This window comes from Labrus bergylta, chromosome 17, assembly GCF_963930695.1.
Source record: "Labrus bergylta chromosome 17, fLabBer1.1, whole genome shotgun sequence".
In the NCBI taxonomy this organism is placed as follows: domain Eukaryota; kingdom Metazoa; phylum Chordata; class Actinopteri; order Labriformes; family Labridae; genus Labrus; species Labrus bergylta.
Window position 1 is genome coordinate 27725235 of NC_089211.1, and position 22683 is coordinate 27747917.

At 40.5% G+C, this 22683-nt stretch overlaps 2 protein-coding genes across 8 annotated transcripts in view; both read left to right on the forward strand.

Moving 5' to 3' along the window:
* The window catches only part of nrg1 (neuregulin 1), a 28693-nt gene extending 15138 nt beyond the window's left edge, over positions 1-13555 (forward strand). For 2 of the 6 annotated variants that reach the window (XM_065965743.1, XM_020659257.2), the window contains exons 5-9: positions 744-846; positions 1734-1881; positions 1974-2092; positions 6931-7125; positions 11361-11499. In XM_065965743.1, the coding sequence (XP_065821815.1) occupies positions 744-846; positions 1734-1881; positions 1974-2092; positions 6931-7117 (557 nt within the window). In that variant the 3' untranslated portion in view covers positions 7118-7125; positions 11361-11499. Of the gene's footprint in view, positions 1-743; positions 847-1733; positions 1882-1973; positions 2093-6930; positions 7126-11360 lie in introns of all 6 variants that reach the window. The other 4 variants (XM_065965741.1, XM_020659252.2, XM_065965744.1 and 1 more) reach the window with 3 other exon arrangements.
* A 1737-nt stretch (positions 13556-15292) lies between these two features.
* LOC110003706 (thyrotropin receptor) overlaps positions 15293-22683 on the forward strand; it is a 7652-nt gene continuing 261 nt past the window's right edge. The window contains exons 1-11 of one of the 2 annotated variants that reach the window (XM_020659258.3): positions 15294-15521; positions 15766-15837; positions 16565-16639; positions 16812-16886; positions 16977-17051; positions 17132-17209; positions 19201-19269; positions 19517-19594; positions 19768-19956; positions 21095-22172; positions 22267-22683. The exon at positions 22267-22683 is cut by the window's right edge and continues 261 nt beyond it. In XM_020659258.3, the coding sequence (XP_020514914.1) occupies positions 15358-15521; positions 15766-15837; positions 16565-16639; positions 16812-16886; positions 16977-17051; positions 17132-17209; positions 19201-19269; positions 19517-19594; positions 19768-19956; positions 21095-22172; positions 22267-22548 (2235 nt within the window). In that variant the 5' untranslated portion in view covers positions 15294-15357 and the 3' untranslated portion in view covers positions 22549-22683. Of the gene's footprint in view, positions 15522-15765; positions 15838-16564; positions 16640-16811; positions 16887-16976; positions 17052-17131; positions 17210-19200; positions 19270-19516; positions 19595-19767; positions 19957-21094; positions 22173-22266 lie in introns of both variants that reach the window. The other variant, XM_065965899.1, reaches the window with a different exon arrangement.

Consider the following 22683-nt stretch of genomic DNA (forward strand, 5'->3'; position numbering starts at 1 on the left):
ATGTGTAGATTGCAGCTGCTGTGGTGGTCTGACAGATGTGTAGATTGCAGCTGCTGTGGTGGTCTGACAAATGTGTAGATTGTGTCTGCTGTGGTGGTCTGACAGATGTGTAGATTGTGTCTGCTGTGGTGGTCTGACAGATGTGTAGATTGTAGCTGCTGTGGTGGTCTGACAGATGTGTAGATTATGGATGCTGTGGTGGTCTGACAGATGATCTGACCTGCACACACTGGGCCATCTTGTGTCTGCTGTATTGGACATGTATAATATGGTTATGAGGTCACATTAATGCAGACGTAATGATAATGGATAAAATCCTGACATAGAATGCATTTCTATTCCAAGTCTAGAACACAAACAGTTTAAGGATGTGGTTAAACTCAAATGTTGAAAATAAGAATATTGATCAATGACCACTAAAAAAGGCATTCAACCATCAGCAAGAGATGGTTAAATCAGGTTCAACTATGTAAAACGTTATTCAGGGACAGGCCTACATTTTAAAATAGACATTCAAATAATTTTATACAGACATCATCATTAATATAGAATCAGCTGTTTATAAATAAACGTCATCATTTATATAGAATCAGCTGATTATTAATAAACGTCATCATTAATACACAATCAGCTGTTAATTAGCTGTTTATTGGTGCATGTCATGCTGGCTGCTGTAATTGTCAAAGCTCTTCTTGTTTCTGGTTTTTATGTTCTGGTTAAGAATGGACTGTCCTCTTTTTCAGAAGCCGAGGAGCTGTATCAGAAACGTATTTTAACAATATCAGGAATCTGCATTGCTCTCCTAGTCGTTGGAATCATGTGTGTGGTTGCCTACTGCAAAACAAAGTAATTAATTAGTCATAAATCTATGTTAACATAATATTTCAAGTCATTAATTTCAATTTTTTATGTTTTAATTTCATAGTTAAAGTCATGCATATCACATTTTATGTTTTTATTTCATAGTTAATATTTTTATTTCCTGTTTTCATTTCACATTTTTAAGTTATTTTTATTTTGATATTTAAAGGTAGATCTCCTGATTTGATTACAGTTCCCAACAGTACCAACAGGTCACAGACCAAAGTTTAAAGATTAAAATATTTAGTTAACATTTGGAAAGCTGTATAAAGATGCTAATGAATATTTCATCAAACATTTAATTGAATCATTGACACAAAGTTTATTGGCTTTAGAAGACGTGGCTCTCAGCATGTGTTTACAATGAATTCATACTTTTGATTGATTTATCAACCTATTTTTGTTCTGTTGAAGTTCTGACCGTCAAACTTTATTTATGACCAAGCTTGATGACATAAGGTTTGAACGGTGTTTCAACATCTCGAGTCAAAATGAGAAAATGTATCCAACAGTCAATGCCAGTCAATAATAATCAGAAACCACTGGCTCCAATAACCCAGATAAAGTATTAAAGTTCATCTAATAAAGGCCTGATGTAGTTTTTGAGATAATTCAGAATAAAACATTAACTTATTGATAAGACACATAAAACAAGACGTCATCTGCATAATGTGATCAGAGACTCAGACCACCTCAAACTTCTGGTGGTACTGTCGGGTTACTGTAACTGCATTAGGAAGTAATTAGTTCTGACATCTGACTAATATGTTCTATCAAATTAGAATTACTACATTCAAGTCATAATGACATTACATGACACAGGATTCATGTATATGCTGTCCTGCTTAGCCATTTGATGTTTTCACAAACAGGAAGCAGAGGAAGAAACTTCAGGACCGTCTGAGGCAGAGTCTGAGGACAAAGAAGAAGAAGCAGAAAAACACCAAAACTGGTCCCAAACAGGCGAGCTCAGCCAGAGGACAACACATCACAAACATGCCTCTTCAAGATCTGCAGCCTGTCAGTGTACACTGTGACTCATTAGTTTCAATAAACCAAAGTAATCCTGCACGAACTGTATCCTCACATCAATCTCTTTGTGTTTTATTAAGCAATCTAACGGGACGAGCGCGCAGCATGCAGCTGACAAGGACACGGAAACAACCTTCACAAGCAAGAATGCCTTTCCTGCTCATGAACACACAACGTTCACACACGTCTCCAGCCAAAGGTGAGGGACAAGTTTATATATGTTTATTTTACACCTCAGTAAATCAGCTTCAATTATGAGTACTTTACCTGGCTCAGGTGAGGGGATGGACAGGTAACATGTTATGAATGATGATCATTGGTTGTCCTGAGGGGCGGGGGGGGGGGGAGGCCTAACCAGAAATTAAACTGAAATAACAGAAATCTTTAGCTGCTGTGAAACCTGTGTAAAGTTATACCTGACCCCTGACCCCGTAATTCAGTATAAACAAAACATTTTAGAACAGGCTCCACTGAAGCTTCATAGATTTTCAATCTGTGATTATAACTTCAGATACAGTTCATTGTTTTAAATAATTATCAGTGGATTGAGTCTTGAGTCTTGAGTCTGAGATCAGCTCCTTCATAACATACCACAAAGAGATCGGTATCGCCTTAAATGAACATTTTCATCTTTCTTATTTGAAGAAATCTATACAGGACCCCCGTTGCCTGTTATCCATCACACTGCTCAGGTGATGCAAAGATTAAGTGCTCAATGCCTTACTTGCTTTAGACAAAATATTATATTAGTGAGGATAAACTTGATCCCTACTTTTTAAAGCTTGCAGCCCCTGTTTTAGTCAACTTATATTTTAACCCTTCTGTTTCATCTGGTACAGTCCCCCTATTTGGTTAATAGTCAAATGTTTATAAAGGTTCTGTCCTTCACAATAGGATTTAATCAGCAAATAGACTTGTTGTGACCTGCTAAGTAGATTGTTTGGCAGACTAAGTGTTTGCTCTCCATTATTTTAAACTGTCAGTGGCGTCACTCAAGGCTTGAAGTGTTTTACCACGCATGGAAAGACAGCCTGACCACCTACCAATCTAGGATGTCAGTCGCAAAAGCAGCCTACTATTCAAGTTTGATTTAAAATAATAGGCATAATTCCAGACTATTATTTGGTATTGTTTCTAGGCTCTCACAGTGTGATCAGGCAGTCAGTGGCACTGACCTATCTGCACATGATTTTTTATTGGTTTTTAATGACAGGGTTGATAACATCAGAGTCAGAATACCCCAGTTCTACAATGACAAAGCAGAGTGTGTTGCTGCTATGTCCATCTGTACAGGACAAGGCTTTTCTGATTTTGAACCAATTTCTTTGGCTTCTTTGACTAAGGTTGTAATTTTGGCATGATGTACAACCTGCTCACTTGATCCTCTGCCGTCTTGGGTTGTCAAAGAGCTTTGGCCTACACTAGGACCTTATGTTTTATCTATCGTAAACTCATCCCTCCTCACAGGAGTTTTTCCAGCTTGCTCCAAAACTGCTGTGGTAAAACCCTTACTAAAGAAGCCTAGCTTGGATGGAGACTCCCTGACCAACTATAGACCTGTTTCAAACCTTGCTTTCTTGTCAAAAGTTTTTGAGAAAGTGGTCTCAAATCAGCTTCTAAATTATTTATCACTAAATAAGCTATTTGAGCCATTTCAGTCTGCTTTTCGGGTAAATCATTTGACAGAAACAGCACTTACGAAAGTGATGAATGATTTGCTACTATCTTTAGATTCAGACTCAACCAGTGTTTTATTGTTATTGGATCTTAGCGCTGCCTTCGATACGGTTGACCACTGGATTCTACTAGATAGGCTTGAGAACTATTTTGGCATCTCAGGACAAGTTCTGGAGTGGTTAAGATCCTATCTGTCAGAAAGATCTCAATGTGTTTTATACGACAACATACTCTCTAAGCCCTGTGCTGTTAGGCACGGGGTTCCACAGGGGTCTGTACTGGGTCCATTGCTGTTCTCACTTTACCTATCCCCACTGGGTCAGATATTGCATTCTTTTGGGATTGCTATTCATTGTTATGCTGACAATTTGCAGTTGTACATGCCATTAGGTTTAGGAAGTAAGTACGATACAGCTAAACTTGAGGCCTGTCTTGCAGCTGTTAAGAGCTGGTTATCAAAAATGTTGTTGTTGCTTAATTCTGCTAAGACAGAAATTATGTTTATCGGACCAGCGAAACTGGGTCATCTTTTTGATCCTATTACTTTGTCTCTCGATTTGTGTAATCAATCGCAGAGACCGAGTTAAGAATCTTGGTGTGCTTTTCGATCAGACACTACCGTTTGAATTACACATAAAGGAAGTGACCAGAGTTGCTTTTTTCCACCTGAGAAACTTCTCCAAGATCAGATCAATCTTGTCGTTTAAGGATGCTGAGGTCCTCATCCATGCCTTTGTGTCATCTAGGCTGGATTATTGTAATGTCCTTCTGTCGGGTCTGCCAAAGAAAAGTCTGCAAAGTCTGCAGATGGTTCAGAATGCTGCAGCTCGTGTTCTGACCGGAGCCTGCAGATATGAACGCATTACCCCGGTGTTGGCCTCTCTTCATTGGCTCCCTATTCATGCCAGAGCAGATTTTAAGGTGCTAACTTTTAAAATATGAAATGGCAGCGCACCATCGTATCTTACCGACCTGGTGAACCCCTATGTGCCTGCCCGAGCCCTGCATTCTCAAGGGACGGGTCTTCTGAGTGTCCCAAAGGTCAGAAAGAAGACAGTTGGTGAGCGGGCTTTTTCTTTCCGTGCACCGACACTTTGGAACAGGTTACCTCTGGACATCAGGCAGGCTTGTTTTTTTGAGGTTTTTAAAGCAAAGTTAAAGACCCATCTGTTTACTGTTGAATATGAGTCATGGTTTCTCTGTGTGTTTTCCTGTATTTTAACTGTATTGCTTTGTACAGTACTTTGATTTAAAGCGCTTTATAAATAAATGTATTATTATTATTATTATTATAAATTTCTTCAACACCCACCAACTGCAGGGATGGGCATTGGGTTTAGGTGCAGTGGGGACTGGGCGGCAGGCAAAGGATTGTCACCTCTCTGGCGGGGAAGGACCCAGAGCTGGTTTGGGGAGTTTGAGTGCTACCAACTAGATAAAGTTGGGCTCACATCAATGCACAGAACTGGTTCTCGAACCAATCTCCTGAGGAGGGTTTAGACTCCCTGTCCTTTACCCAGGTGAGAGGCACCAGGTGAGAGTGTGGATACTTACAGGCCCCCGGCTGAGTGCTGCTGTGTTGAGGTTTTCCCCAGTCAACAAGAGGGCCACCTCCCTGTGACTGCAAGTAGTAGGGAGTAAGGCTCTGCTGAACAGCAGTGCGGAGTATGCAGCCTTCTTGAAGTCTCTGGGTGGGGTCCTGGAAGGGGTTCCGCATGGGGACTCTATAGTTCTACTGGGGAATTCAACACTAATATAAGCAATGATAGAGGAACGGCCTGCCAGATCTGAACCAACCTGGTGCTCTGTTACTTAACTTATGTGCTAGTCATGGAATTGGTCATAACAAACACCATGTCTAAGCATAGGGAGGTTCATAAGTGTATCTTGTACCACAACACCCTAGGCTAAAGATCATTGATCGACTTTGTCGTCATGTCATCAGATCTGCGGCCATATGTCTTGGACACTTGGATGAAGAAAGAAGCAGAGCACCACCTGCTGGTGAGTTTGATCAGGTGGCGAGGGAAGCTGCCTGACAGACCTGATAAAGCTAAACATGTTGTTTGGGTGAACTGGGAACGTTTGGCAGCGGCCCCTGTTTGTGAAGACTTTAACTCCCACCTCTGGAAGGACATGGAGTCTGAGTGGTCCATGTGGAAAGCCTCTATTATGGAAGTGGCTACTAGGAGTTGGAGCAAGAAGACCAGTTGTGTCAGTAACCTTAGAACCCGCTGTTGGACACCAGCGATGAAGGAAGCTGTCAGGCTAAAGAAAGAGACCTTTCAGGCTTAGTTAGCCCAGAGGTCTCTGGAAGCAGCTGACAGGTTTCAGGTGGCTTGGAGGGCTATGGCTAAAGTAGTTGCAGAAGCAAAATCCTAGGTGTGGGAGGAGTTCGGGAGGCTATGGAGAAGGACTTAAAGTTGGCCTGAAGAACAATACTAATTTTGTCCTGGCTGTTGGACAGTGGACCAGTTCTTTTACTTCAAAGGGCTTCTTGGGGGGGCATGGGGTTATGCTCATCCAGTCTAGATGTGTTTTGTAAACCTGGAGAAGGCTTATAGTTATGTCCCTTGAGGGGTAATGCGTGGGGTATTTTGGGAGTACTCTAGTCCCTGTATGACCAAAATGAGAGCAGGGTCGGCATTTTCTGCACAAAGTCAGATACATTCCCTGTGCATGTTGGCCCCCTGTAGACAGGTGTCTGAGTGTCCATTCGCTCTGTCTATAGTGTGACTTGCCCTCTAAGAAGAGCTGGTTTGTGGGTAATGTATGCCCGTATTGTAGTGTTAAAGTTATGCTTGAGTTAATAACAGGATGATGAACAGACACATTGAATCTCATGGGAAAAAGGGAAAACTGTTTATGAAAGTTATAATGCTGACTCGGTCATTACACTGGGTGGTGATGATTAAAGTAAAACTGTTAACATTAAACAATTATACTGTCTAATCAAAGCTCAACAGGGGGCAGGCCACCTTTTCGTGTATTTATAAGAAATATTTAAATTAATAATGAAACATAAATTATGAAGAACTGTACAAAGAAACACTTCAGACTGAATCAGTGCCATACTGTGATAATTAAAAATGCTTCATCGTTTAATTAATAAATTTAATGAATTGATAAAAACTCAACACCACCTGCCTCTGTGTGTTCACATTAATCTACATAATGCACATTTGTTTCTGCTGAGTCATGTTCAACAAATCTGATTAGACGATTAACTACAAAATCACTAATTGAGATTTGAAGTCAGACTGTCATTAAAGTAAAACGCAGTGAAAGCCTCAGACACACAAACGTTATATTTACATCTGAACCCTGTCTCCGTGTCAACGCCCCTCCCTGTCTCTGCAGCTGGACTAATGACTGGAGCAACAGTGTTCTGTCTGACACAGAGTCTGTCTCTGTGATGTCATTGCCGGAGAGTAGCCAGCGTGCCCCGCAGGGTGGCCGGGGCCGTCTGAATGCCACCGCTGGCACCAGAGACTTAAGTGCTCATTCAAAGAAGAGACGCGACTCCCCCATCTCCGACATGCCTTAAAGTATGAGGTAATTGATTGATTTTACCTTTAAACACTCCAAACAGAAAAAAATTAACTGCCAATAGGACAACAATGACCTTCAGAACACACATACAGTATACAGCAAATAATGTTTAAAAAAATGAAAATACAATAAACAGCACACATATTTAAAAAGGACTAAACTCATTAACCTGTCTGTTTAAATCAGCTAACAGAGTTAAAAAACATTAAAATACATTAAACTGAATTTTTAAATCAGCATTCAGAGGGGGCTCTGTTGTGAAGGTTGGATCAGACGTCTTTCATTGGCAGAGCGTAGTGGGCAGGAGGGAGTGTAGACCTGGATTATAGAGTTTATGTAAGGAGGAGCCGTTTCTGTGACTGATTTGTAAGCGAGCAGCAGAGATTTACATTTGATGCAAGCAGTACATGACATGTGCTGTTGTGGGGAGGATGAAGACCAGTCGTGCTGCTGCATTTTGTATCATCTGCAGGGGTTTGATAGTGCATGTAGGAAGACCTGCCAGTAGAGAGTTGCAATAGTCGATGCGTGATATCACAAGAGCCTGTACCAGGAGCTGTGTAGCGTGTTCTGACAGGTAAGGTCTGATCTTCCTGATGTTGTTAAGGGCAAATCCACATGACCTGGCAATCGAGGCTACTTGAACCTTAAAAGTCAGCTGGTCATCAATCATGACACCCAGGTTCCTGCAGACTTTGTGGGCATGAGTTTGGTTGTTCCAAGCTGGATATTGATCTGTGGTTGCATAGAGGGACTGGCTGGGATGACAAGGAGCCCAGTCTTTGAAAGATTGAGTTGAAGGAGCCGTTCATTCATCCATTTAGAGATATCAGCAAGGCATGATGAGATTCTTGTAGAGACTGTAACATCGTCTGGCGGGAATGACAGGAAGAGCTGGGTATCGTCAGTATAGCAGTGGTATGAAGAGCCTGAGAGCAGATTATTGAACCAAGTGAGCTTGTGGATATAGACAAGAGAAGGGGACCAAGCACTGACCCTAAAGGATCGCCCAGAGAGGTAGAACAGGAACCAGCGGAGATCAGATCCTAAGATAGTTCAAAGAGCGTGGAAAAGGAGGATTTGATGGTTGACTGTGTCAAAGGCAGCAGACAGGAGTAGCGTCAATAGAAATGACGATTAACCTGGAACTCTAACCAAACAGAGATTCTCTTGCTGACAGTAGTGCAGTTTCAGTAGAGTGGCCCCGCTTAAAGCCTGACTGATTTGGGTCAAACAGATCGTTTCTGGACAGGAACTCAGAGACTTGCTTAAAGACTGTGCGCTCAAGTATTTTTGACAGAAAGGGCAGAAGAGAAACCGGTCTGTAGTTTTCAACCTGGGTTGGGTTTAGTGTGGGTTTTTTGAGCAGAGGGGTGACCCGAGCTTGCTTGAATGCGATGGGGAACACACCCGTTGACAGAGAGGAGTAGATGATATGCTTAAGTGCAGCATTAAGCGGAGAGGAAATGGTCTGCAGGAGGCTTGATGGTATTGGGTCCAGAGGACAGGTGGTGGGCCGAGAGTCTAGCACAAGCTTAGAGACTTCATCCTCAGAGAGGAGAATGAGTCGAGTGAGGCACTTTTGGTTGGTGCCTTTGGGCTGAGATGACCTTGTATCTGTGGCATTGCAGATCTTATTCTGATAATATGTTGTCTTAGCTGTTTTTAGGCTTGAAGAGAATGAGGTTAGTGGACTCTTCGTATTTACAACATTTTCTCTCTGCTGACCTCAGCCCTGGTCTTTGCTCTCTGATGACTTCATTGAGCCATGAACTAGTGGAGGTGTTATGAGCAGGTTTGGACACTAGAGGGGAGATTTTTTTCAGAGATGAGGGTAGTGTGGAACAGAGTGTGTCTGTATCCTAACCTGTTAAGAGTGTGGCAAAATCCTTATGGGCAGGCATGGCAACCAAGACCTCGTTAGACAGCTGAGCTGAATTAAGGGATTGGATGATTTTATGGTTCGAAACCATTCGTGGTGGTGCCTGAGGGAGTTCATGTAAGGAGATTGTGAATTGAATAAAAAAGTGGTCTGATAGCTGCAGAGGGTTGACAGTCAGGGTTGCTGTCAAGCAGTTCTGAGTCTAAATCAAACCAAGAGCATTGTCTGCTTTGTGGGTAGGAGGAGTGGAAACCTGCTTGAGGTCAAATAGGATAAGAGTGCTTGGTGGTCTGTTGCTTGGGCTTTATCAGTGTGGATGTTCATCGTGTACTCATGAATGATAGTGTAGAGATTTTTTTGTAGCACATGGTACGTTAGGTGTAAGTGAGTATGACTGTATGTGTGTTGGAACCCAGGAAGAATAGCCAATGTATATGCTGGTGAAAGAAAAGGTAGGCAACAAGAGGAAATATAAGTCCTAGCTCAGTGGCCTTCCTCCGTGGACTTGTGCAGGTGGACTTGCTGATCTTTACCCAATACAGTCTTAAAAGAATAAGGGCTGATGCTTCAATGTACTCTTAAAACCCGGAATGAACCTGCCCCTGCATGACCTCTCTTAATGACGCTCAGAGGATGAAAGTTAAGTGCCCGGCCCAAATAAAGCCTGACAACGACCCACTATTGATCTCCACTCAAGCTAACCTAAGCTGAATGCAACCTTCCTAGTTTCCAGACCAGAGCTCGTCTGCTCACTAAAGGTAAAGAAAGATAACCAAACACATCACACCAACACACTCATTTCACCAGTCCTCAATTCTCTAGGGTTCTCAATAACTCACAGGCTTCTTGTCATCAAATAATTGACTAATTGATTGATTGATTGACTGATTTAGTGACTTATTGATTGACTGATTAATTGGTGGATTTATTGATTGATTTAAAATAAACTGTCCCTTCATATACTTACCCTTCCTAGTCTTGGGTCAGGCCTTGGCATCCCCTCATGTCCTCAGGGACAGGTTTCCTCAGTGTTCCCCGAACCTCAACCAAACACGGTGAGGTGCTCCTGAGCAGTGAAACAAGCTCCCGGAGAACCTGAAGCATTCTCCATCCATTGGCTGTTTTAAAACAGGACTTAAAACATTTGTATACATTGTTGCCTTGTTTTAAGATCAATCAAATACACTTTTTTTTCATTATTTCATTTAGGGTTTGTCACTCTCTTGGATATTGTAATTATACATCCAGCTTACTCACAGTGACGTTTTTCAGTGCAGATATCTTCTTTTTGGGGGAAACTTTTGCCTTTGTAGGATAGTTGAAGTTGACAGTTGAAGAGACAGTAAATGTTGGGAGGAGAGAGGGGTGGATGACATGTAGCAAAGGGCCGAGTTTGGATTCCAACCCACGGCAGCTGCTATGAGGACTACATCCTCTGTAGATGGGGTGCGTGTCATAACCGCTAGGCTATCTGGCACCCCAGTGCAGTTATATCTTAAACTTTCTCTCAGTTTTAAATTTTTAGAAGCACTATCAGTGGTCTTTTTTACGCTGTGTGTATTATTTTGTATTTCATTCAGAGTAATATTCAATAACTTGACATTGTTTGTTTTTTTTAAAGATTTATTTTGGCCTTTTCGTGTCTTTAATGCAGAGAGAGGACAGTGGATAGAGTCAGAAACCAGGGAGAGAGAGGACAGTGGATAGAGTCAGAAACCAGAGAGAGAGAGGACAGTGGATAGAGTCAGAAACCAGAGAGAGAGAGGACAGTGGATAGAGTCAGAAACCAGAGAGAGAGAGGACAGTGGATAGAGTCAGAAACCAGAGAGAGAGAGAGGACAGTGGATAGAGTCAGAAACCAGAGAGAGAGAGAGGACAGTGGATAGAGTCAGAAACCAGGGAGAGAGAGAGAGGACAGTAGATAGAGTCAGAAACCAGAGAGAGAGAGGACAGTGGATAGAGTCAGAAACCAGAGAGAGAGAGAGGACAGTGGATAGAGTCAGAAACCAGAGAGAGAGAGGACAGTGGATAGAGTCAGAAACCAGAGAGAGAGAGGACAGTGGATAGAGTCAGAAACCAGAGAGAGAGAGGACAGTGGATAGAGTCAGAAACCAGAGAGAGAGAGAGGACAGTGGATAGAGTCAGAAACCAGAGAGAGAGAGAGCAGGGAATGACATGCGGAAAGGGGCCACGGGTGGAAGCGAACCCGGGCCTACCACTTGAGACGAGAGTCTCAATACATGGGACGCGCGCCCTAACCATTGCGCCACCAGCGCGCCCCGATAACTTGACATTGTTGTGTTGTCTTTTATTTTTAGACAAAGTCCTGTCTGACACCTTCATGTTTTTGTTGAAGGTTTATACCATCCCTGACATCCCCTGGGTCCAGGACGTCCCTTACGACTCCAGGGTCTCCTCCGTCAGAGATGTCCGTCCCCATCTCCAGCCTGGCCGTCTCTGTCCCATCTGTGGCTTTAAGCCCGTCTGGGGAAGAGGAGCGCCCCCTGCTGTTGTTGAACAACCGTCGAACACGAGATGAACAGAAGAGGTCCTCTGCTCACTACAATCACGGCCATGTGGCTCACAGTTTACCAGCGAGCCCACTATTACCTGACAAGAAAGGTGACTGCCAAGTCATAGGTGAGCATGAAGACACCGCTGGCAGCCAGGTGTTCTCACCAGATAATCTACCTGAGACAAACATGAAGAGAGCAGAGGTCACACACAGCATGGAGTCCAGCTGTGATAGCATGCCAACAGATGACATTCATGGGGAACAAACGCCCTTCATCGCCACAGGAAGTCAGTCAGCTCGACTGCTTGAGGTTTCAGATGTCAGCAGGACTAACACAGCAGCACCACTCAATGACCGGCGAGACGAATCTTCATGTCCCACCAACAAACCAGATCCAGAGTCAGTGTGAAAAAAAATAATAGTCACCATTAAACCTTTATTTTCTATAAACAATTTGCTGTAAATGGAAAATAAGACTTTTATTTTAGTGATGTAGTAAATACAGAGTTTTATAAAAAGTAAAAATGTGTTCATGTCTTGTAGGTAAAGTGCCATACGCTGGTATGTAGCAACGGTTCACAGTATATTTCAGTGCAGAACTAATATCAAGGTGCCTTTCTGTTTGTTATGCTTAACTGCAGCAATGCATTCTGGGCCGTATATTCACCATCTTAATGTTACAGTCATCAATAACCTGCTGGCTCATTTTGAAGTACCCACCAATGACAGATTGACGATAAACGTTGGCCTTTGAGGTGCATGCTGCGTCCTTATGCTGTCATGAAAAAGAAACATTCATTTCCTCTGCTGGTTGATCACCTTATGAACACCTGGACTGATGTCAACCATGAATCAGCTCATTACCTGCATTTCTGAGAAGATATTCATGATCAGAATTTCTATTGCTGACTGTTTGATCCAGAATCTTACAAGAAACTGTGAGATGAAGGTGCAGTCAGTAAATATTTATTAATCATTTATTACTAATAATGTGCTCAAATCAAATCAGTTTGTTAATCTGAGTAATTCAGATTCATTGTTTTTATGAAACTAGGAAACTGCACTAACGAATTCATAACGTAAAGATAAAAAAAACTATTAATGTATGCATAAAAAAACAAAGAATGTAAAGCAGCGGCCTCAACATCCTGAAAAGAAAAGTTTGCTGGATTCTACATTTTCACAGATGTTCATAAATGCCTTTAAAATCTGTTTAACGTCTTTTGTAATGACTCAGTTAAACTTAAGCATGAAGACCAGCAGCTTTATTCTTCCAAAGAAAACGAGTGCCCTCCATCCTGTCATGGTGCTGATTGCATCTTTAAATGTGCACTACACAGAAGAATGAATAAATGTCTAATTTTGTCCGTCCAGAAGTCGTCATGTGTTCCTGAGCAATGCATTCTGGGGTTCAAAGAAACTGGTAAAGAGACAAAAATGGTAATCTGTTTTCATTTTTTTATCTTGTCGTATATTCTGATGAGTAATTGTACTTTTCTGATATCTTACACTTCACTTCTTTCAAACCTCCCCATCTTGTGTTAACGTGTGCGGTCATGTGATAAAAAAACAGCCAAAATGCTAACATGCTAACATGAACATCTAACTGACTCTAAACTCCAGATTGAACTTAATAAAATAACATTTATTTGACTCTGTAATCAAACATAGACTCTTCAGATGTGTGTGTAGAATCAATCTAGTATAACAGTATGACATTGTGCTGACCTATAAGGAGTGCTTTCATAGCGGCCTACTTCTGAATTTTATATTTTATTATTACATATAATTAATTTGGTCGTTATCAATGAAAAAAATAATAATTGCTGTTATAAATTATATTTATGCAGACAGGATGTTAAAGATATAAAGCCATGTTTGCGACTTGGTTATTAAAGAAAACAATACTGTGCATATTTTGTCACTTGTATGTTAAATAAGTCTCATTTCATTGCTTTAAATGATGTTAATACACATGAAAACCTGCAACGGCTGTTTTTTCTTATTACATATTAAATCAGTTTTGTGTTTTGTGATTCAAAGTGTCAAAATATTTCTTGTAAAAACTGAAATATAACCTGTGCAGCTCCTACCACACTCTCTCCCTGATATCCTACTCTATCCACGTCCTCTGAAATAAAGGCATTAAAGTGCCAAAATAAAATATAAAAACAAAAGATCCTGAAATAACATTAAAAGATGATATAAACATTTATGTGGACTCAGCAGGGAAAAAGAGTGCCATGAAACCTGTCCGCACTGCGCTGCATTACCATGAACCCACAAGTCACTTTTCCTGATTTAATCATTCACAGCAGGTGGAGAGTGGCTCGTCCAAATATGCCAACCATTTTTAAAAATGTTATGTTCAAATCTGTCACAAAGTTGATGGCTTATATGGCTTCAGCGCTTTCCTCTATATGACGTAATATTGTGACCATGACAACGATTTTGCTGCAGAGTTTTAAGTTATTTAAACTTCCCTTGTGACAGCTTTTGTTTGATGTCGTCAATCCTTGTCAATCGTCAATCCTTGTCATATTGATAATATTAAAGGTCCCATATTATGCTTTTTCTGGTTTTATATGCTCTTTAGTGTGTTTTCCAAGTGTACTGTGCATGTTTAGGCACATATATGTGCAAAAATTCAAAATCTGTGGAAACGCGGCTTCTCCTACCTAATGCTACAGCTACCTCCAGTTAGCTGTAGCATTAGCCGCATGTGAAGCTCGGTTCTAGCCCCCCTCGATAAAAATTTGTCGGTGTGACGTCTTTGTCAGTGTGAGATCACTGATCTAAGCCCATTGGCTCGTTGTGGCCCAGCAGCTCATGTTGAAATTTCCGAGACGCGTGCTGAGCAACTGACCAATAACGACAGAGCGGATCGGCAGACCAATCAGAGCAGACTTGGCCCACGTGGGGTCTAACAGTGTGGGCTCAACAGAGTGTAGCTGACGGACTCAGAGCGGAGAGGGAGCAAGGAGGAGCAGTTCATGAAAACAGACACTTTTTTTAAACTTTATCTATTGTGAACGTACAAAAGTAGGAACATAGATTAAATATACGAACCCCAGAAAGGGCAGAATATGGGCTCTTTCATATATAATTAATATAAGATTTGAATTATAAAGAGTCCATCAGTATTAACTCATCCATTCATACACACTCACACACTGATGGTAAATTAAAATTAAGTATTTTACCACATACTATAAAAGGTTTAAATTGGGCCTAAAATGTGAAATAAAACGTGATGTAAAAACTTCTCAGGTTCTTAAGAATCGACTGGCAGCCTAAGACTCCAAAATGAAAGAGATGGCAGAGGTTGCAGTTTAAAGGATTTATTGTCCATCCAAAGCAATTGGTTTCTGTGATATCAACAAATATTCCAAATCAATAATATCATCAAACTATGAACAAGCAATTACCACCATAATTAAATCAATAGTTAACTCAAACAGATTCAGCTAAACCGTGTACATTGATATAAACATGTCGTACATGCTCAGGAACACATGGCAGGAGTAGTGGATGGAGATCTGAGAGATCTAGGGCTTTGAGTTGGGGCTTTTTATAGTGACTGCAGGCACACCTGACTGCAATGGCCAATCCAGCAGGACATTTAGTGCATGTAAAAACTCTGTCCACCAGATGCCGCCATTTAGGCAGTATGGAGAGAATTCACATCATTGCGATACACAGAGTACTACTTTAAACTCAATTTTGTAGGCTTTATTTTGAAGGTCTTGAGAGGAAGTTAGAGGTAAATCTTTTGAGATTGTTGTATCTCTGAACTCTCTTCAGTCTTGATCACACTCTCCTTCACTAACGCTCCACAATGAAGCTGGATTTAAGCCTCTTTTATTTCTTTTTCTGCTGCGTCAAAGTTTCTCTGCCTCTCAATTCTTGTCCGACTCAGTGTCAGTGTGACCACGACGTCCTGAGCGTTTCCTGTTACGGAGTTCAAGTCCTGCCGAGTTTCTCCGTCAGCACTCAGGAGGTGTAAGTAAAAACCATCTAAGGACTCTGAGTTTATATGTACGCCTTATAAATTACATACAAACATCTTTATTTTTACATTACATATAAACATCTTTAAACCCTATATTAAGTTTAAACATCTTCAATGTTTAAGTTTAAACATTTTGAATAATTAAGTTTGAACATCTTGAGTCTTTATTTCATGTTTAGTTACGTATATCAAATTTTATGATATTTAATGTTTGGTTTATTGTTTCTGTCTCAGGTCGCTCATGGGGACAAAACTTCCTTCGATACCTGAAAATGCTTTTTCCTATTTGACAAACATTTCTCAGATGTAAGATGATTTTTTAACACTCAAAGTTTGATTAGTGTTTGAATAATGACATTAGTAGAAACAATCCTGCTGTGTGTGAAGTGTTGAGGTAACATTTGGTATGAATCATTATTAGTGTTACGTTTGAGTTTAAGGGTTTGGACCCCAGAATACAGAACATGGAAACAAAAGTCAGTCCTTAATACGTTTTAATGAAGCTTGTAGCAAAATAAAAGGCAGTTGGTGGCAATAGAGGACGGGCTGGCGCAGGACAACTCAAAAAACAACAAGGCCAAACAGAAATCCAAAGCAAGGAGGTGAGGCTCACCGGCAGTCTGCACACAAAAAGAGAAAAGAAGGTCAGTCCATGACACAAGAAGAAAAACTAAGGTTCAAAGTTCTTCAAGGTTAGGCTAGTAGTGTGACACAGTTACCGACTGCCACAGGAGGTGAGTCTCGATCTGTCTTTAAGGCCTCAGTGATGACCTGATGAGATTCAGGTGCTCCTCGTTCCAGCTCAGCCAGCCACGCCCTCCACTGCACACACACACACACACACACACACACACACACACACACACACACACTGCTCACACACTGCAAGAGAGAAAACAGAAGGAGGGGAAACAAACACAAAGTGAAACTAACACCATGATAATTAGAGGATTAATGAATAACCTACATGTTATCTTTAAGTGTTCATGTGACTCACATGATAAAAATATCTTGTTGTTTTGTTTGTTTACAGATTGATCTCTGAAGATGACACTTTACGATTTCTTCAGAAACATTCTTTTTACAACCTGTCCCGACTAACACACGTGTACGTAACGTGATTTAAATAAGGTTTCACATGTAACTTAATTATATGATTTAAGGCTGACGTGTTCATCTCAATAGGTGTGTGTGTGTGTGTGTGTGTGTGTGTGTGTGTGTGTGTGTGTGTGTGTGTGTGTGTGTGTTTTTGTGTGTCTGTGTGTGTGTTTGTCCGATAGACAACTGACTGGACTGAAAGAACTGTCCCATATCGATCAGGAGGCGTTTAAGGACCTGCCTAATCTAAAGTACCTGTAAGTTCGTTTAACGGCCTCACCATAAAAGAATGAAGTTGAAATCTATTTGAGTGATATAATGAACCCTAACTCTTTGTGTCATTACAGAGCGATCATTAACACAGGCCTCACCTCTTTTCCCGAGCTTCAGTATATTCAATCCATCCAGGAGGATTTCATGTTGTAATTTATAATTCTCCTTACATTACCTGTAGCTTTAACCATTATTTACCTGAAGTAAAAAAACATTTTATTTCTGACAGAGAGATCGTCGAGAACGTCTTCTTACAGCTGATTCCTGCAAATTCATTCACTGGACTATCGGAACATCCTCTTACTATGTAGGTGAATTCATTAATCAATCAATCTTTTCACCATGTATATTAGATTTAATTAATCAATCTTTTAATCAAATGCTGACTAGTGGATATAATGATGATTGACTGATGATTTTGAATTTTCAATCAGATTCTTAAACCAGTGTTAATAAATAAATAAATAAAATATAAAAACATAATTATTTCGAGCTAAACTTCACTAATATTACTAAAACCATCTGTTTCACGTTTAGTTTTCGTTTCTGTAAACAGCACACGTTTACTTTCAGAATCGTCAAACCATAAATAGATCATATTCAAAGTCTGCTGTGATTATAGAATCCAAAATAAGTGAATATACAAAGTGTCAATTCAGGGCAGGGCTCATGTTTATTGTTTCCAAAGCTTCAAGGAGGAAACAGAAATATTACCAAACAGCTGATATGTCTTTTATATTAAAAAGTTATGATTGTTTTGTATGCTAGCCATAATACTGAAAGTAGCATGCTACTTTCACAGTTTATAATTTATGCAAAGAGAAAATATGACTGATTACAACAAAAGATCAGGCAAAAAGAACAGCTTACTTCTTCTTGTGTTAAAAAATTGAAATTAAAAAGGTTAAAATGAGACATGGAGAAGTAATGAACTGAAACAGAAGGGAAGGAACACACAGACTACAAACAGATGAAGAAATATATTAGAAATAGAGTAAGAGTAGACACACAAGGAGAGTGAAACTGACATATACTGACAAAATAAAACAGGAAATAATATCAAAACACAAAAATAAACAAGCTAGTTTCGAGATGTTTGTTGACACTCGGGATATACAAGAACAACCATGCAACATTCTTGTGCTTGTAGGCTCCTTTGACAAAGGGTAGTTATTAAATATAAGGACAAAGAAACAAAATGACAAGAATAAAAAAGAATGCGTTTTTAGTAACACAAATATGTAAATTATAGGTAGAGGTGGAGCATAGTTATACATTCTTGAATGGTCAATACTACACAGAGTATTATTGCACTTAAAGGTTTTTTGTTGTATTTAAGTATTTATAAGTCTTTTGAATCTGAGACACCGCTGAACATACTGCTCCTGCAGGCCGGGCAGCTCACATCCAGTAATGTTTCAGGCTGTAACCTCAACCTTCTCCAGTGCCTTACAGTCCATGCTGGTGCATCTGCTGTATTAGTTGGCGAAGCAGCCTGTCAAAAGGCTCTCTTTGGTGCCCTAGTTCTAGTCCCTGAGGATTTCGGTGTATAGGGAATACAGGAGGGAGCAGAGGACAGCTCCTGTGCTTGTGGGCTCTTGTCCACTCTCACCACTTAGAGGCAGTCTTTCAGGAAGTCTAGGTTCCAGTCACACAATGCTCTGTTCAGTCCCAGATGCCTGAGCTAAATGACTTTGCTGAGCTGTCGTCTAGAAGCAGCATCCTCACATAGGTATCCTCCCCTCCAAGTGTGAGAGGGCGTTGCTGAGGACATGGGCAATGGCAACCTCTGTTGCTCTGTTGGAGCAAAGAATCAAGGGTGTGGGCCCAAGCTGCCCCAGCTGCTACTTTCAGCGGCAGCTCTCCCTGGGGGTGGGGGGCAGGTCATATAACCCCCTGTGCCTGCTCCGTCTGTGTCCTAACTATCACAGTTTTCATTTCATCCCTGTGTTTTTACAGACTTCAAAATCCCTGTGCACATACATCTATACATCCCTTCCTCTCATTCATTCACCCACCTTCATCATCCCTTCAACTTTTTTGTCTAAAACAGTCTGTGCCATGATCAGTTTGGGAATAACTATGCATGAATACCTAAATACATTCTATTACTAAAAACCAGTATGGACAAAATGATGTAGCCTCACCTAAAGGTAGTTTAAGTTCTAAACCATAGTAAAACATTTAAAGGAAATTATACCTCCTTTGAAAATAACAAAATTTTTCAGTTCTGCAATAAAAATAATGTTTTTAATGGAATTACTAAAAGTATTATTCTCCATGTTTTCTGTTTTTTAGAATGCTGAACAGCAATGGGGTGAAAGAGATCCAGCGTTTCGCCTTTAATGGGAGCCGCCTGGAGGAAGTGTACGACAATTTTATATTTTTGAAGTGACACAAACTGAGCAAGAAAAGAATCAGGACTGCATTTAATAGTGTTCTTATTATGAAAGCATGCGGTTGTCTTCATCAGATGAGTGAAGAAAATCTTAAATAAAATAAGTTGAGAGTTGAAATGGAAGTTTAGGGTTCAATTTTTAAATTTGAGGATTATTGAGAAATTAAAACTTTTGCGTAGAAATGATTCTTCCTTTTTTTATGTTTCATCTTTTAGGTATCTTCACAGGAACATGGAACTGAAACATATCGATGAATTTGCTTTTCATGGCGTCATTCATGGCCCAACTCACCTGTGAGCAACTTAAATCATCTGAATTAAAATGAGTAGAACTGTTTTCTGTTTTGCATTACAGAAAAAAACCTTAATTTGTGTTTTTGTGAATTTTGAACGTGAGAACTAGTTGATGTTGAAAACAGGAAGAGCTCCAGCTTTGTCTGAATGAATGTTAACTCTTTGTTTTTCAGAGACCTTTCAGAAACCAAAGTCAGCTCCCTACCCTCAGTAGGAATGGAGAGCATTGAAAAGCTGCAGGCTAAAAACACTTGGAGCCTGAAAGCTCTGCCCCCCCTCAGAGCCTTCGTCCACTTACAGAGCGCTGAGTTAACCTTCCCGAGCCACTGCTGCGGCCTCACAATGCTGAAAAGATGGAGGGGGTGCATTCAAGAATTTCAAGTGTCCACAAATATTTTCCCACTTAATTCTTTTCATCATGGTGGTCCTTATACTTTAAATTACCCTCAGGTCAAACACTTATGATATAAATAGTTATATAAACAGTGTATACAGTGGTTCTATTGAATATAGTTTATATAGTTTGTACAGTGTGTATATAGCAGGTACACTTTACATCATGTATATAGTTTTTACAGTACACATAATGTATAGTGGCCAAAGATTACAGATTGAATACACTGTTATTACTAAACTTATTCAATACTTTGGGCTGACTTTATTTTAATTTGGCTCTCTGTTGATCATTGAATAAGTCTGTTGGACTTTGTTAACCATTTACTAATCTTTGATATTAATGTACAAGTTTATGAGGAGAAATTAATAACTCATTGTTGAACAGAAACTATCTGCTGCTGTAATTTCATTACTTTTTTCTTCAAAATTGTATGTTCACAATTAAGTCTGTAGTCTGAATTTGAGTAATGAAACATATTTACCTACACTTTTTGTCTTTGTTCAACAAGACTATATATTAATTTCTTAAATTTCCTTCCGGGATTGATAAAGTATTTCTGATTTTGATTCTGATTAACTTTTTATAGCAGTGATTCCCAAACTCTTGCTGCTGGGCCCCCCTTTGGCAGATGAAAATATGTCCAAGCCCCCCTACCCCTCACCATACAGATCAAAACATAAACACATATTGAGATACAGTCAACGCAATGTCAGTCTTGCTCTTTGCTTACAAATTTCTATGTTTAATGTTTCTCTCAAACATTGGCTGCAGAAAGCAGAGAATAGAAACTCAAGTGTATCAACAAACTGAAAAACTAACAAGCAGCTTTTACAGAGGAGAAATCAAAAGTGAAAATGCAACATGAAACTTCCAAACTTGTGATGTTGAGAAGATTCATTTTCAGCCGTACATTAAAATTTGTCATGCTTTGAAGAACGGTATCTGTGAAAAACTGGTGTGCATTGTTTTTTGTAAAGCTTTGCCCCAAGTCCCCCCAGTCCCATGACCCACTTTGGGAATCACTGCTTTATAGCATTTACTGTACTGTAATAAATAACTGTTGGTCTTGTTCTGAATAACGATTCTTGTCATCTGTGTTAAAGAGACTCTGAGGCAATAATCTGCAACCTGAGCTGGACAGATTTTGGAAACCTGCAGGAGTTCTCGTCAGCTGTCTCTCAGAGAAAAGATGGACAGAAGGTTAATGAACGTGTGACAGATATCTTTGGACTCCCAGCCATCAGAAGCACCAATTACAGCCATCACAACAGTCGTTTTTGTAAGGCATCTCAAGGCGAGGGTTTGTTTTATGTGGAGTTACCAACTGATCATTTTAGTAGTGAAGGTTTTGACTTTTCACTTTGTAATGAACATCACAAAGACAGAGTCTCCTGCAACCCTCTCCCTGATGCCCTGAACCCTTGTGAGGACGTGATGAGTCAAGGTTTTCTTAGGGTGCTGGTCTGGGTCGTCAGTCTATCGGCCATCTTAACCAACCTGCTGGTGATGTTTATCCTGCTCACTAGCCGACAGAAGCTGTCTGTCAGTCGTTTCCTCATGGGTCAGCTGGCATTTGCAGATTTTTGTATGGGGATGTACTTACTGCTCATTGCATCTGTGGACCTCTACACGCGATCCCATTACTACCATTATGCCATTGCTTGGCAAACAGGAGGTGGCTGTAACCTAGCCGGGACTTTATCCGTGTTTGCTAGCGAGTTATCAGTGTATACATTGACTTTGATCAGCCTTCAACGCTGGCATGCCATCTTCTACGCAATGAGGCCTAACAGAAAGATTCGCTTCCGACATGCAGTGGTGCTGATTGTGGTCGGCTGGTTGCTTTCTGTGACCCTGGCCCTGCTTCCTGTTGTTGGCGTGAGTAGTTACCAGAGAGTGAGCATCTGTTTGCCCATGGACACTGAGACTACCGCTTCTCAGGCTTATGTGGTTTCTGTCCTCATTACTAATATCATTGCTTTCATGGTGGTGTGTCTTTGTTACCTGCACATCTACTTTATGGTGCACAATCCTCAGCACCTGTCTAGCAGGTATGACACCAGCATGGCTAAACGCATGGCTGTCCTTGTTTTCACCAACTTCCTGTGTCTGGTTCCCATCTGCTTCTATGGTTTGTCTGCAGCTTTCTACCAACCACTGATGACTGTCACAGATTCAAAGGTGAGATATCTTTAATGCTGATTCCTATGCATTTGGAATACAAATTGTTCTTTGTCTAAGGTTTAAGCTTAAATGCCATGTTTTTTCGCCATAGGTTCTGCTGGTGCTCTTCTATCCTCTCAACTCTTGTGCCCACCCGTTCTTTTATGCTATCCTGACAAAGGCGTTTCATCAAGATATGCTGATGTTGCTGAGTCGGCTGGGTCTGTGCCAGAAGAAAGCTCACTCCTATCGCAGCCAATATTTCCCTCCATTTATAGAGAGACAACATCTGCCCCTACAGTCTAGCCCCCACACCCAAAATCATCCTCGTAAAGGAATTACAGGCTACATGATGCACGAAAATGACCCAGCAAATCATGGCCTCTCAAAATGATTGCTCCATTAACTTCTCGTGTCAGTGTACTAAAAGATGTCATATTTTTGTTTAGGTTAAACAAATTAATAAACGCTAATCAGCAGGTAATCACAACATGATATTAGGGTCCCCTAACAGTATTTTATAAACAAG